Source organism: Spinacia oleracea, chromosome 4 (genome assembly GCF_020520425.1).
Source record: "Spinacia oleracea cultivar Varoflay chromosome 4, BTI_SOV_V1, whole genome shotgun sequence".
In the NCBI taxonomy this organism is placed as follows: domain Eukaryota; kingdom Viridiplantae; phylum Streptophyta; class Magnoliopsida; order Caryophyllales; family Amaranthaceae; genus Spinacia; species Spinacia oleracea.
In genome coordinates, this window is record NC_079490.1 from 174153519 (window position 1) to 174168239 (window position 14721).

The window sequence follows — 14721 nt, forward strand, 5'->3', positions numbered from 1 at the left end:
AGCTAAAGGCAACAGTTGCTCGTCTGGTGGAACTACAGGAGGGAACAGATCACAGGATTAGCTCAATGCAGGCCCACATAGGTGCATTGGTTACAAGTGTCAAGACTCTCCAAAACGATCTTCACCACTACTCAGAACAAGCCAATGCAACTCGTGCCACAATCCTCACCAAGATCAACAATCTGGAATCTTTTGAGGAGACTGTGATAGAAGAAACTGCTGGTTCTGGTTCCCCATCCCAAGCCTAAATCACCCTATCCCATGTTTCTTTTATCTTTTGCCATGGAACAATCTTCTTAATTTGCTTTCGGTTTGTATAATTTTTAAACTTGGGTATTTGTTCCATCTTATTTTGACTTGCTGGGTTACACATATCTATGCTTTCTAGTCTTGATCATTACTGCTTGCTTTCACTTTATTGTATGAGTTAGTTTAATACTTTGAGGCTAGCTTAACTTGCCAAACGTTGATCGTGGGGCACTGTGTTTGGAATGGCTATATTTCGTGCTATGCTTTTTGTTGATGTCAACAGGGGGAAGTCATGGGTGCAAACTTCCAAGGCACACTCAATCCAGTTCCTGAATCAATCTCTCTGAATCTCTCTGTAAGCCAAGGGTGCTCCTCTTTCTTCTCTCTAATCTTTCTCTTTTGTTTTTCAATTTTTATGTTCTGTTTCACAATAGTCTGTATAAGTTCTTGTTTGTTTGTACTTACTCTCTTTGTAAAAAGTTTGCAAGTGTTGTCATCACCAAAAAGGGGGAATATTGTTGTTCCTAAGTTTTGGTTGATGACACACACATATTGCAAACTTCCTGATTGTGGTTGCTAAATGACTTTGAACAGGCATATGCCCAAGTTTCTATTAGGATAGGAACTTGAATAAACTGGTGAAGTTCCTGAGGTACACTTGGAACAGTCAATGGAGTTTCAGAGCTGGAAGTTGTATCTGTTCCAGTTTGAAGTCACAAAAGGAGCAACACAGTTACATATCAAGAGTTCCGAATATCCACAAGAACTATTACAGACTCATAGCCAAGAGTTCCTGTGTTAGCTAGAGAGGAACTCATCAATGTTCCTTGGCTGGAACGTCTGAAGCTTCTGAGTTGCAAGTTCCAGACAAAGGGAAGACATGAAGTCTAGGTAGTCCACTGTACTTAGAATTTTATGTAAATATTAATTATGCTAATGGTATATAGAGTACTCAAGGAACTTATGATTTAATTAGGCCATTTATTTTATTGGAAGCGATTTTTATGGAAAACATTTTCATAAATAAAAACAAGTTTTGCATATTTAATATAAAATAGATTTACGTTTTATTTTATTTAAACAAAACTTATTTTCCTAAAAATTCTCCTAAGTTTTTGTAGATAAATAAAATCTGTTTTAAAGAAATATTTTAGGGTTTGATTGAGTCAAATCACTAACTGCTTTATGGCTGAACGTGGGAAGTGGTCTTCCCCTTGTTCCTCAAGTCAAGGGACGTGGAGACCAAAGTGCTGGCAGTTAGCAGTTGAGGTTTTGAAGGGAACTAACCCTAAGGATAAACACTATAAAAGGGAAATCGTTTTTGGTTTAAAGCACACAAACATTCTGAGAGTTCTTGCTTTCCTAAAAACGTTTTGTCTAAGATTTTCTAAAACAGTTTGTGTCCTAGTTAATTCAAAGTTCCTAAGTTCCTTATATCCACACAAAAGCATTATTAATATCTAGAGTTATCCAAACACGAATTATATTTTGTATTAGTAAGGATAGAGTTATCCTGTTTAGACTTAGAGTTTAAGTCTGAGAGAGAGAAGTTAAGGAGTTGTAATCGAAGTAGATTACTGTGAGGAACACGAGTTTGAGAGGAACTTGTGTTGGAGAGATTATTGTAATCGAGGCATTACCATAATAAAAGAATTCTCTTCTTGATTAGTATCAAGAAGTTTTCACAATTGTTGTTATTGTCTTCTCTATTCTCAGTTTCTTGATTGTTTCTTAAGTTCCGCAAGAAACTTTATCAAAGTTCTAATTACAATTCACCCCCCCCCCTCTTGTGCGTGTTCCTACTGGAATAACAGAGATATCGACTATGGAGGGCATTCATCTTATAAGACAACTATTGGAGAATTATCGAGATAAGAAGAAGGATTTACATATGGTTTTCATTGATTTAGAGAAGGCATACATAAAGTATCGAGGGAAATTCTTTGGTGGGAATTAAGTAGGAAATGAATTTTGAGGAAGTATGTTGATATCATCAATAACACGTATGATGGAGTTAGCACGAGTGTGCGAACTAGTGTTGGTAAGAGTGAAGAATTCCTCATTATGATTGTAGTGGATCAAGGTTCCGCACTTAGCCCGTTCCTTTTTACTATAGTCATGGACAAATTGACGAGGTAAATTAAAGATGGTATACCCTAGTGCATGATGTTTGCAGATGATATTGTGTTGATTGATGCAACCAAAGGAGTGGAAACTAAGTTGGAGTTATGGAGACAAACTTTGGAATCTCGTGGTTTCAGGCTGAGTAGAAACAAGACGGAATATATGGAGTGTAAGTTTAGTGGAGCCCAAAAAAGAGAGGTGGGGGTGATTACCTTAGATGGGAAAATTGTTCAAGGTTCTGAGATGTTCCGCTATTTAGGATCTATTATCCAAAAGGATGGGGAACTGGATGGTGATGTGGCTCACAGAATCAAAGCATGCTGGTTGAAGTGGAAAAGTGTCACGGGTTCCTATGTGATCCAGGCATGCCCCAAATATTGAAGGGAAAATTATACCGCACGACAATTCGACCGGCGTTGTTATACGACACGGAATGCTGGACAGTGAAACATTATCACGTGCATAAAATGAACGTGTCGGAGATGCGCATGTTACGTTACATGTGTGGTCATACAAGAAATGATCGGTTGAGGAATGAGATTATTAGGAAAAAAAGTAGGGATTTCACCAATTGAGTTTAAGATGATGGAAAATCATTTAAGATGGTTTGTACATGTAAGAAGAAGATCAAGGGATGCCTCGGTTAGGAGGCTGGAAGGGTGTCAAAGTGATAGGATTGCAAGGGGTAAGGGAAGACCTAAGAAAAGTTGGAGGAAGGTGATTGAGCACGTTATGAGCCTAATTGGGATTGAGGAAAATATGGCGTTGGATAGAACAGAGTGGAGCGAGAGAATATACGTTGATGACGTTATTTGACTTATACATCTTCCATTTCGACTCTCTTAGTTTGCTCCTTGCGTTTTGCAAATTTATTTTTTATTTTTTATTTTTTCAAAACTCACTTTATATGCTATTTTCAAATGTACTTATTGTACTTATTGTACTTATTTTTCTTGTTTTAAACTTTACTTTTTTTTTGTTATCCCTTATAATATTTTTTCTGTAAATATATATATATATACCTCTTATTTTCTTTTCATTACTTTCACTTTCCTCCTCTTCCTTGTTTATACTTTTAACTTTTCGTTCCTTTCTTGTTTGATTGGTAACATTGACGATGTCCTATGACGATTCATGCTAGCCGGCCCCAAATCATTTTGGGACTAAGACTTTGTTGTTGTTGTTGTTGTTGTTGTTGTTGTTGTTGTTGTTGTTGTTGTTGTTGCTGTTGCTGCTGCTGTTGCTGCTGCTGCTGCTGCTGTTGTTGTTGTTGTTTTGACACATTATTAAGGGCATAACTGAAATTAAGAGGACATTCAGTCATCAAGAGTTAGCATATACAATAAAGATTTGTTAAGTAAAGACCAAATTAAAATCCATAACTATGGTGCACAGTGAGCATGGTAAACCGTGAAAACGCAAGTACATAGCTTAAAGAACATTACCTTAAGTAAATAAAATGCATACAATTGTTATTTATATTTTTAATACAAAGTAAAATTATTTTATTTTATTTTATAACAAAAAAAAGTAAAATAATATATCGCATGTTCTTTTGTTCGTACACATATGTTTTTTTTGGTGCAACATGCTTATTGTGCACCATTGTCCATAGTCCACGAATTGATATTGTATAACACAAGTAGGGGTGTTCAAAAATACCCGACCCGTATTACCCGACCCGTTGACCCGGTAAAAATTAACCGGGTAATAAGCTGATTTTTGTAAAATTAACGGGCTGGGTACCCGACCCGGTAAAAAAACAGAAAACCGGGTCGGGTCATGGGCCGTTTTTTTTAATATGCGGGTACCCGGATACCTGGTAAGATAGAGTATTATATACAGGGTAGGGTAATTTGGTGGACTTTGGTAATTTATTTTGCACCCAACCGCACATTTTTCTCGCTCCCACTCACAGACAACATCTCTTTCTCTCTCCTTCTCTTGGATGATTCTTCCATTGTAGCCGATATGCATGATAGCTTACAAGGAACAAATGAGTCGTTGATGCAGAAATTCCCCAACAAGATCCTCAGACCTCAGTCACTATAATTCTTAACCTCTCTTTCCATCCCCATCCATCTCCATTTTCTCATATGCTGTATTTTGACATGAAGCTTACTTTTAAAAGCTTTTTGATGATTTTGATTTGCTTTGCTGTAATAATTACTTAAAAGGTGTTATTAATTTGGGGGTACTCTGGTTCAATCAAGTTCTTGGTATAATACCCATTTTAGTTTGATACTTTCTAGATCTCTACAATTTATTAAGTACAATTTTGCGATCATATCAGTGCAATTTATTAAGTACAATTTTACAATTTATTAGATATGTGCAATTTATTAAGTACAATTTTGCCAACAAATTTCTTTGTATAATTTGATAAATACGAATTTGGGTACCTAAGAACCGAAGAAGTAATGAAATATTATGTACGGAGTAAGAAATCCGGGTACCCATGACCCGACCCGGGAAAACCGGGTACGGTACCCGGTTTTCCCGGGTCGGGTCATGGGCCGACTTTTTTACTACCCGCAATGAACACCCGGTAATGAACACCCCTAAACACAAGTCCCTAGTCAGGTTGCTAGTGAAACTGCAAAATACCATTCTAAGTTAAAACACCGCGTGAAAATAAATGTGTTAGATTGTGTAAACTCCCTTGTGCTACGTCCTAGATTGGGTGAAGTCTCTAGATTAATTAGTCCTAGCTTATCGTATTGGAAAACCTAATGCAACTATAATTTACAATTTACTACCTCCGTTCAAAATGATCTTTACACTTTTCGTTTTAGTCCGTTTCATAATGTTCTTTACACTTTGCTTTATCTACTTTTGGATAAAATTTATTATCTTACCCCCTCTTACCCACAACATCTACAAGTTAATTTCCATTTACTTTTCTTACTTTATTCATTTTTTTCTTACACTTACTCATCTTTTTACCCATCTATCATACTTTATCCATATTTTATTATATCTACCACATGTTTACACACTTTTTCTACGTTATCTTAATATTTGTGCAAATAATAACCGTAAAGTTCATTTTAAAATGGAGATAGTATATCCTTAAAATTTAAATTCTCTATCTTAGCCCCCGTATTAGTAGGGGGGAGATTGTATACTTATATTTGTCACGGCCGGTATGCCTTTTATGAATATCCAGCCAAAATGAGACCGACACTACAAGAAATTGTACCATTAACGACGGGTAATTCCGTCGCGAAAGGCTAATAATCGTTGATTAATTAACGACGGGATTTTCTGTCGCGAACCCGTCATAAAAGGGGGTGTCATTAATAGAAAATCCCGTCGTTAATCCGTCGTAAAAGACATTTGCGACGGGTGTTTCCATCGTTGTTTGGTTGTTAGCCCCGTCGCAAAAGGCTTTTACGACGAGATTTTTGACCCGTTATAATTAGGTTGTCGTTAAAGATACAAATTCTTGTAGTGCGAGTAGGAACATGTAAGATTAGAATCTTATTCAACGTATGCAATTTTTTCTCAAATAAAGTTGGATATCTATCTAGACATGTTTCGTGGTTGGTGTCTATCTCGACATAATTCGTACACGTGCTGGTGTTGAACCGGATTGCTGGATAAATAAATTGCATTGACATTTAATTTGTTTGAATTGTTTTGTTTTGTGGCATGCAGTAAATCGCGAATGTTGTAGCAAAAATGGAAGATGGAGCTACATAGAAGGGCCCATAAGAAAGTATTGATCTTTGGCGAGTTGCTTGTATTTCCTGTTTATTGGAGTACAAGCAGCAGAAGATCAGATCAAAGCAGAAGATCAGATCAAAGATCAAACTGACAACAAAGCTCAGCTATTCACTGCACTACTGAACTGCTTGCTGACACTTGAGGATAACAATGCACAGATTGCTGATGTGTAAATAGTTTGTTACAGATTGCTGATGTGTAAATAGTTTGTTACAGATTCTAAGAGTTAGTTATAACTAACTCACTGCTGTGTTTGTTATCTTAGAAACTAGCACACTAGTATATAAGAAGATGTGTATTGCTGCTGTATAATGTAACAAACATTACCAGAATTCTGGAATTAATAAAATCATCTTCTTCTCTCTCAAACATAGCTCTAAACTTAGAAGTTCAACATGGTATCAGAGCAGGCATAGTTCCTGTCCAATCTTCTTGTTCCGCATTTCATCAAAATTGCTGAAAAACAAATCAGAAAGCAGCAATCCAAACTCTCATCCAAGTTCAAAGAAAATCTGAGAATCAAATTCAAAACCTCAATTTAGCTAAAGTTTTCTTTTCTGGTTTCTTTTCTTAAATCAAAATGGCAACAGAAGCAATGCAAGATCCCAATAGTGTATACTACATACACACATCTGAAAACCCTTATGCAGCAGTTGTATCTGACAAGTTTGATGGAGAAGGATATGCAGAGTGGAAAAGAGGTATTCTACTGGCTTTTGCAGTCAAAAACAAAGTTCGATTTATTGATGGTTCTTTGCCAAAACCAGCTATTAATCATGCTGATTATCAAGCTTGGGATAGGTGTAATAGCATGGTAATGGCATACTTACTCAGATCACTAAGTCCTACAATTGCCAAGAGTGTAGTGTTCCTCTCAACAGCAAGAGAAATCTGGAAAGATCTTGAAGAAAGATTCTCAGTAACATCAGGGCCACAATTTTATGGTCTGCAACAAAATTTGAGTGAAGTTTCACAGGGTGAAAGCAGCATTACAGATTTCTTTACCAAGATAAAAATGATTTGGGATGAGTTGAATAGTGCTAAGTCTGTCCCAGTTTGTGTCTGCACTGGTTGTTCCTGCAATGTCACCCAGAAGTTTATGCAAGACAAGGAAGAAGAGAGGCTGATTCAGCTGTTAATGAAGCTACATAAGAAACATTCTCAAGTAAGAACCAATATCTTGATGATGACACCATTACCAAGCATTGCTACTGCTTACAGATTGCTTATTCAAGATGAAAAACAACAAAAAATGTCTGATGATCAAGAAGTGAAACCTATGGCTTTTGCTATTGCTGATGACAGAAGGCAAACTTACTATAACAACAATACCAATAGAGTTTTTCAACCAAAGATATTGCAAGGTCCTGGAAATAGTAAATTTGCAGTATCAAATAAGAGAGTTGGGAATTCTTTCTTCTGCAACCATTGTAACATGGCAGGACATTCCATGGAAAAGTGTTGGAGGTTACATGGGTATCCTCCTGGTCACAGAGGAAAAAGATTTGCAGGAGTTCTCCATGGTTCAGATGATACACCAGCTGATGAAAATGTCACTCATATTTCTGAAGAGCAGTATCAGCAGTTCATGAGTTTGATCAACAAACAAGAGCAATCTGAACACACAGCTAATGTGGCAGGTACATGTCTTATTACATCTTTTAATACAAGGTGGATAGTTGACAGTGGAGCTACTGACCATATTTGTTCCAATCTGAATCTATTTCTTACTTATTCTGAGTTCAAAAAGGATGTTAAAACTATCACTGTAGCTGATGGTAAGAAGGTTGAAGTCAAACACATAGGTGATGTTAAAATTGGGAAAGATATTGTGCTCAAGAATGTTTTGCATGTGCCTAGTTGTCACTTTAATCTCATTTCCACTCATAAGATGTGCAAAGATTTGTCATGTGATATTATTTTTACTCATGATAAGTGCTTGATTCAGGAACATTCTCAGAAAACTTCAGTGGTTCTTGGTAAGATAGATTCTGGTTTGTATGCTGTGATTGAGGGTGATTTGGAAACTGAAAGACTGGAGAACAACAAATCAAGTTCAGAAGTATTGATTACAGTCAGTGAGGACATCAAATTGTGGCATTTAAGATTAGGTCACTTGCCTTTTGATAAACTACATTTAGTGAATAAGTCTTTGCCATCTGTTGGTAGGAATTGTGACAGTTTTTGTCAAATCTGTCCTAGGGCAAAACAATGTAGACAGCCATTTCCTGTTAGTCAAACCAAAACTCAGCAATGCTTTGAACTTCTTCATATTGATGTATGGGGTCCATATAGAGTAAAAACTCATGACAATTGTACATTCTTTCTTACAATTGTAGATGATTTTTCAAGGAATACATGGACATTTTTGATGAAAAATAAGTCTGATTCTGTTGATATTTTGTCTAATTTTCTAAATTTTGCTCAAACTCAGTATGGATCAAGAGTGAAATGTTTTAGAACAGACAATGCCAAAGAACTTTGTGAAGGTAGAATCCTGTCATTATATCATCAGTTTGGCATTAAGCATCAGAGAAGTTGCACAGATACTCCACAGCAAAATGGAGTAGTGGAGAGAAAACATAGGCATCTTCTGGAAACTGCTAGGGCTTTGTTTTTTCAATCTAGACTTCCAGTTAGATTTTGGGGAGAGTGTTTACTCACTGCTACTCACCTCATCAACAGAATGCCCCTTTCCAGTATCAACTTTGAAATTCCTTATGAAAAGTTGAATCATTCTCAGGTTGACCTGAATCATTTAAGGGTTTATGGATGCCTTGGTTATGTTTCAACAATAAAAGCTCATAGATCAAAGTTTGATCCAAGGTCTGTACCTTGTGTTTTAGTTGGGTATCCACCTGACCAAAAGGGTTACAAAATGTTGAATTTGGAAACCAAACAAATAATAATTTCCAGAGATGTACTCTTTCATGAAAAACACCTACCATTCCATATTTCAGCCACACAACATACAAACACAAGCCCAATATTTCTTCATATTCATACACCATTTGATTTACAAACTGATTTTGATATTCCTGATGTTTTTAATACAGCAACACCCACTCCACAAACACCTATCTTAAACACAGACCCTGAACCACAAACACCTATCTTAAACACAGATCCTGAACCTGAACCTATTGAAACTCTTGAACCTCAACCACCTCCAGAAACCATTGCTACTGAACCAAATCCACCACTCAGACAATCCAACAGATCACATAAACCTCCAACTTGGTTGGATGATTATGTGTGTACAGTGTCTCATCTTGGTTGGTGTAACATTATCAGTTACAATGATCTACCACTCTTTCACAAAGCTTTAGCCACCCAAGCAACCAAAGTCACTGAACCTGTCAACTTTTTTGAAGCAAGTCAGTCTGCAGATTGGGTAACAGCAATGGACAAAGAGTTAGATGCTCTCAATTCTAACCAGACTTGGGAAATTTGTGTTCTTCCTAAAGGAAAAAAGGCCATTGGGTGCAAATGGGTTTTTAGGGTGAAATTGAAGAAAGATGGGTCTATTGAGAGGTTTAAAGCAAGGCTTGTGGCTAAGGGATTTACTCAGAAATATGGAGTAGACTATGAAGAAACTTTCTCACCAGTTGTCAAAATGGCCACTGTCAGATGTCTGATTGCACTTGCTGTTACTAAAGGCTGGACTATCTACCAACTAGACATCAACAATGCCTTTCTCCATGGTGACTTGACAGAGGAAGTATACATGAAAGTTCCTGATGGGGTTCCTAATCCAGAAAACAAAGTATGCAGGCTCAAAAAGTCCCTTTATGGCTTAAAACAAGCCAGCAGACAATGGTTTGCTAAGCTAACTTCAGAATTACTTCATCTTGGTTTCATTCAATCCAAGAATGATTACTCCCTTTTCATTAAAACACAAAACCAAACACATACCCTAGTTGCAGTATATGTGGATGACATATTGATTACTGGTCCAAATCACTCAGAAATTGTTGCCCTCAAGTCTCATTTGCATAACAAATTCAGCATCAAAGACTTGGGTGAACTGAGTTACTTCCTTGGTATTGAGATTTCCAGAGTTGAAAATGGAGTTTTTCTCACTCAATCTAAGTTTACTAGAGAGCTGCTGGCTGACTGTGGTCTAGATGTATCAAAATCTGCTAAAACACCTCTTCCTGTTAAACTCAAACTCACAAATTCTTCAGATGAACCCTATACTGATCCTACTCAATACAGATGCCTAGTTGGCAAACTGAACTTTCTTACTCATACTCGACCTGATCTATCTTTTGCAGTGCAAACCTTAAGCCAATTTATGCAATCACCTAAACTATCCCATTTCAATGCCTTGACTCATCTTCTCAGATATGTAGCACACTCAATTGGTCAAGGTATCTACATTCAATCCTCTTCACAGTTGGTTTTAAGGGCTTACTGTGATTCTGACTGGGCTGCATGCCCTGATACTAGAAGATCTGTTACTGGCTATGTTATGCTTCTTGGAACCAGTCCTATCTCTTGGAAATCCAAGAAACAAAGTACCATTTCCAGATCTTCTTCTGAAGCTGAGTATAGAGCCATGGCAGCTGCAGCTTCAGAGATCACCTGGTTGGTCAGATTATTGAAGGAAATGGGTGTGTCTGATCTCCAACCTGTTCAGTTGAGATGTGATAATCAATCAGCAATACATATTGCAAAGAATCCAGTTCATCATGAGCGCACAAAGCACATTGAATTGGATTGCCATTTTACCAGAGACAAGGTGTTAGAAGGGTTGATTGATCTCACTTATGTTCCCACTGCTGACCAGTTAGCTGATATGCTCACAAAAGTATTATCCTACCCTCAACATTCTGAACTAATCTCCAAGCTAGGTATGCTTCAACTTGAACCACCACCTAGCTTGAGGGGGGCTATTGGAGTACAAGCAGCAGAAGATCAGATCAAAGCAGAAGATCAGATCAAAGATCAAACTGACAACAAAGCTCAGCTATTCACTGCACTACTGAACTGCTTGCTGACACTTGAGGATAACAATGCACAGATTGCTGATGTGTAAATAGTTTGTTACAGATTGCTGATGTGTAAATAGTTTGTTACAGATTCTAAGAGTTAGTTATAACTAACTCACTGCTGTGTTTGTTATCTTAGAAACTAGCACACTAGTATATAAGAAGATGTGTATTGCTGCTGTATAATGTAACAAACATTACCAGAATTCTGGAATTAATAAAATCATCTTCTTCTCTCTCAAACATAGCTCTAAACTTAGAAGTTCAACACTGTTTGATGCATTGCACTTTTGCATCTATATAATAATATTAAATAAAGGAAATCAATGTGAATTTTAGGCAGGTACATGTGTTGAGGGATCAGCCCATCCCGCTTCGAAGTTTACTCTAGCTGAATAAGGTATATGGTGGGGTTAGGTGTTAAATGATTGGGTAATGATGTACTCCGTAGATGATAGAGGAGTATTAAGAGGGTATGACTTTCGAAGTAAAGAGTGGATGAGAATAAATCAATGTTTGACATGGTTATGAAAGGGGAAGAACATAAATTTATCTATGTACCTTTATTTTATTTTTTGAATTTATTTATTAAACAAATAAGACACCAAATGGGTAGTAACAAATCCATCCATCATCAGTTTTAATAAGAAAATTATCAATAAACTCTATTTTGTTGATAATTGTCTATAGTTATAGTTTAATAAAAGTTTAGATATGCAAATTTAATATTCATTATCATAAATCGATCATCATACGGGTATTATACTAGTTAAATACTACGTACTACGAACATTCATTAAAAAAAAAAGGTTATAAAGTACAACGTCAAACCGATTAACATAACAATAACTAGGATGGCCACTAAAAAATCACAATCTTACATGTATAACGTACATGTTACAAATCAACTAAAATAAAAGATCTTATAATTAAGCAATTTTGGCTTTCGGTAACAGAGGATATTCGATTAATCAAATTGATCATTTTCATAATTGTAGAATAAATCAAAGAGGAATTGTAGAATAAACCACAAAGGAATTCTAAAATCTAAATTAACATGGACTAAATCATTCTCTTTATAAGCGTCGACCGGTATAAGTAATACATACTCCCTCCGTTCCATAATGATGTTCCAATTGAGGTTTTTGACACTATTCACAATAGAAGAGAATCTTCTAAATTATTTCCACCATATTAGAAAAAACATATTCATGTGGGATCTTATCTGATTCGTCTACATGAACACTTTAAGAATATCAAAAAATTATAATTTTTAATATTGTGTAACTATAGATAAATACGATACAAAACGTGCGTTGGCAAACGTGAAAAAAGAAATTGGAACATCATTGTGAAACGGAGGTAGTAGTACTTAGTGGATTACTCCCTCTGTTGATTTGAACATAAAACAGTGTACAAGAGGGGTGAGGGTTGATAGTTTTTTTATGGAAAATTTAATATTAACTAAATTGCTTACTCCGGTATTGTAAGAAAAGATAGTGTAAGTATTTGTGCGGTCCATAAGAGAGTAAAACATTAATATAATTAGGAGTGACTACCATAATAAGAGGGAGAGATATAATTAAATAATTTAATAACTTTCGATCCATATATGGAAGTTGGATTTGTTTTTTTTTTTTGGACGAAATAATACGATTTGTACTTACCAAAAAAAAAATTACCGGTAAACTCCCTCTATTTCTTTTTTTTTTTTTTTTTTTGGAAGGGTTTCTTAAATATGTTTCAGTTTAATATACTTTGACATCCGTAATTTTTTTGAAAATTTTAAAAACATTGTGAATTTGGATAATAGATAATACGGAGTATTTGTTAAAAAATAAAATAAATACTACCGTGGTAACTGTATTCATGATAAAGAAAGGATATGGACAAAAGTGGGGGAAATAACTGATTAACGGTTAGATAGTGAATAACTGACATTTCACAAATCCTATAAATTAAGGAATCCGGTTTCCTTAATTCCTACAATCAACCAACATTCTCCAACCAAATCCAACATTCCGTAAAAAACCCCCGCCGCATTCCAATCATGGATAACCAAAACCAAGAAACAAACCGAAAGAGGAAGAATGTCAATGTCGCAAGCAGTAGTAGAAACCCAGGAGAACAACAACATGATGATAATGATGATCATCACTTGGATCTTTCTCTCGCCCTTCCTGCACACAATAACCCCACTACTGCCAACCCCAACCCCAACCCCAACCCCCCTGCCGCTGATCCAGCCTCTCCAGTCCGCCGCCGCCGCCGCCGCAACGCTGAAGCGAAGAGCGAAACAGTCCCACCCCCGTACCCATGGGCAACGGACCGACGTGCCACAGTCCATTCCATGACTTACTTAGTCGCTAATGGGATAAACACAATCTCCGGTGAAGTGAGATGCACAAAGTGTGGGGAAGTTAACACCCTAAACTTTAACCTCCAGGAGAAGTTTCTAGCAGTTCGTAATTTCATCCAGAGGGAGGAATACGATATGCACAACCGCGCGCCGGAAAGGTGGAAGCATCCTAGAATGGTTGCGTGTGGTTCCTGCGCCGAAGTTATTTGTTGTAAGCCTGTTATTGCGGAGAAGAAGAGGTCTGTTAATTGGTTGTTCTTGTTTTTGGGTGAATTTATTGGTTGTTGTACTTTGGCACAACTTAAGTATTTCTGTAAGCATACTAAGGTTCATCGTACTGGTGCTAAAGATCGCTTGATTTACTCCACTTATTTCGAGTTATGCAAGCAACTTAACTCGGTCTAATGCCGCGGTTCGTGTAATTAGTATAATAGATTAGACTAATTAGTGTGTGTTTATTATGATATGATTGTGTGTTTTAGTTTGTAATTAATTAAATTGTTGTAGAACTTATGTATATAGGGTGTGTCGTGTGTTGTTTATTAGTGTATGTTTCAGGGGCTCTATCTTAAATTCGGGCTCTAGGGTTTGTTTGGTTGTTTCATGTTAATTTGTGTGATTAATAAAAATAAGTTTTTTAGTTACCTACTTTTCCATTTTATGTTTTAATATTATTATCGATTTGAATTTTTAGACAAATAGCATTCGTAAAAGACGAACATATGATTAATCAAAATATATAGGACATATACACATGCAATGATTTTCGAAAGAAGAATTTTTATAATGAATTTTAGTGTTCCCTATGGAATAGTCTAAAACACCATTAATATCTTCACAAACTATATTAACATTAATTATAATTTAAATAATTTAAAAAGACAAAAAAAAAAATCAATCAATTTTATTCTTAATTATAAGCGACATATTAAAAGTCTAAATACAAAAGTAAAGTTAATTCAATATGGCATTGACATATCAAGTATTTTAATTATGTCATTCAATTTCGAATAGCTTAGCAATTGAATAATTAAAATGTAAATGATTAGTTCTTTTTAATTTTATGTATGTACGAGTATGTGGATCCATTTTAATTTCATTATGTTAACAAAACAGAGTACTGATAAGAAATAACCCATCAATTACAATATACGAAGTATTCATCAATCTAATCCGTATCCAAAAAGAAACTCATTTAAGCACCCAAATAAACACACTTGTAAATATTTATAAAGCATAAATAAAAATAAGTTCATGAGAGAAATG

General features: G+C 35.9%; 2 protein-coding genes across 2 annotated transcripts; both read left to right on the forward strand.

The window, feature by feature from the left end:
* Positions 1-2074: 2074 nt before the first annotated feature.
* On the forward strand, positions 2075-2754 carry LOC130472181 (uncharacterized). Its single transcript, XM_056842669.1, has 2 exons — positions 2075-2195; positions 2426-2754. The coding sequence occupies exons 1-2, from the start codon at positions 2075-2077 to the stop codon at positions 2752-2754; spliced, it is 450 nt and encodes a 149-aa protein (XP_056698647.1).
* Positions 2755-13146: 10392 nt separating this feature from the next.
* On the forward strand, positions 13147-13860 carry LOC110786471 (uncharacterized). Its single transcript, XM_021991028.1, has one exon. The coding sequence runs from the start codon at positions 13147-13149 to the stop codon at positions 13858-13860; it is 714 nt and encodes a 237-aa protein (XP_021846720.1).
* Positions 13861-14721: the final 861 nt, after the last annotated feature.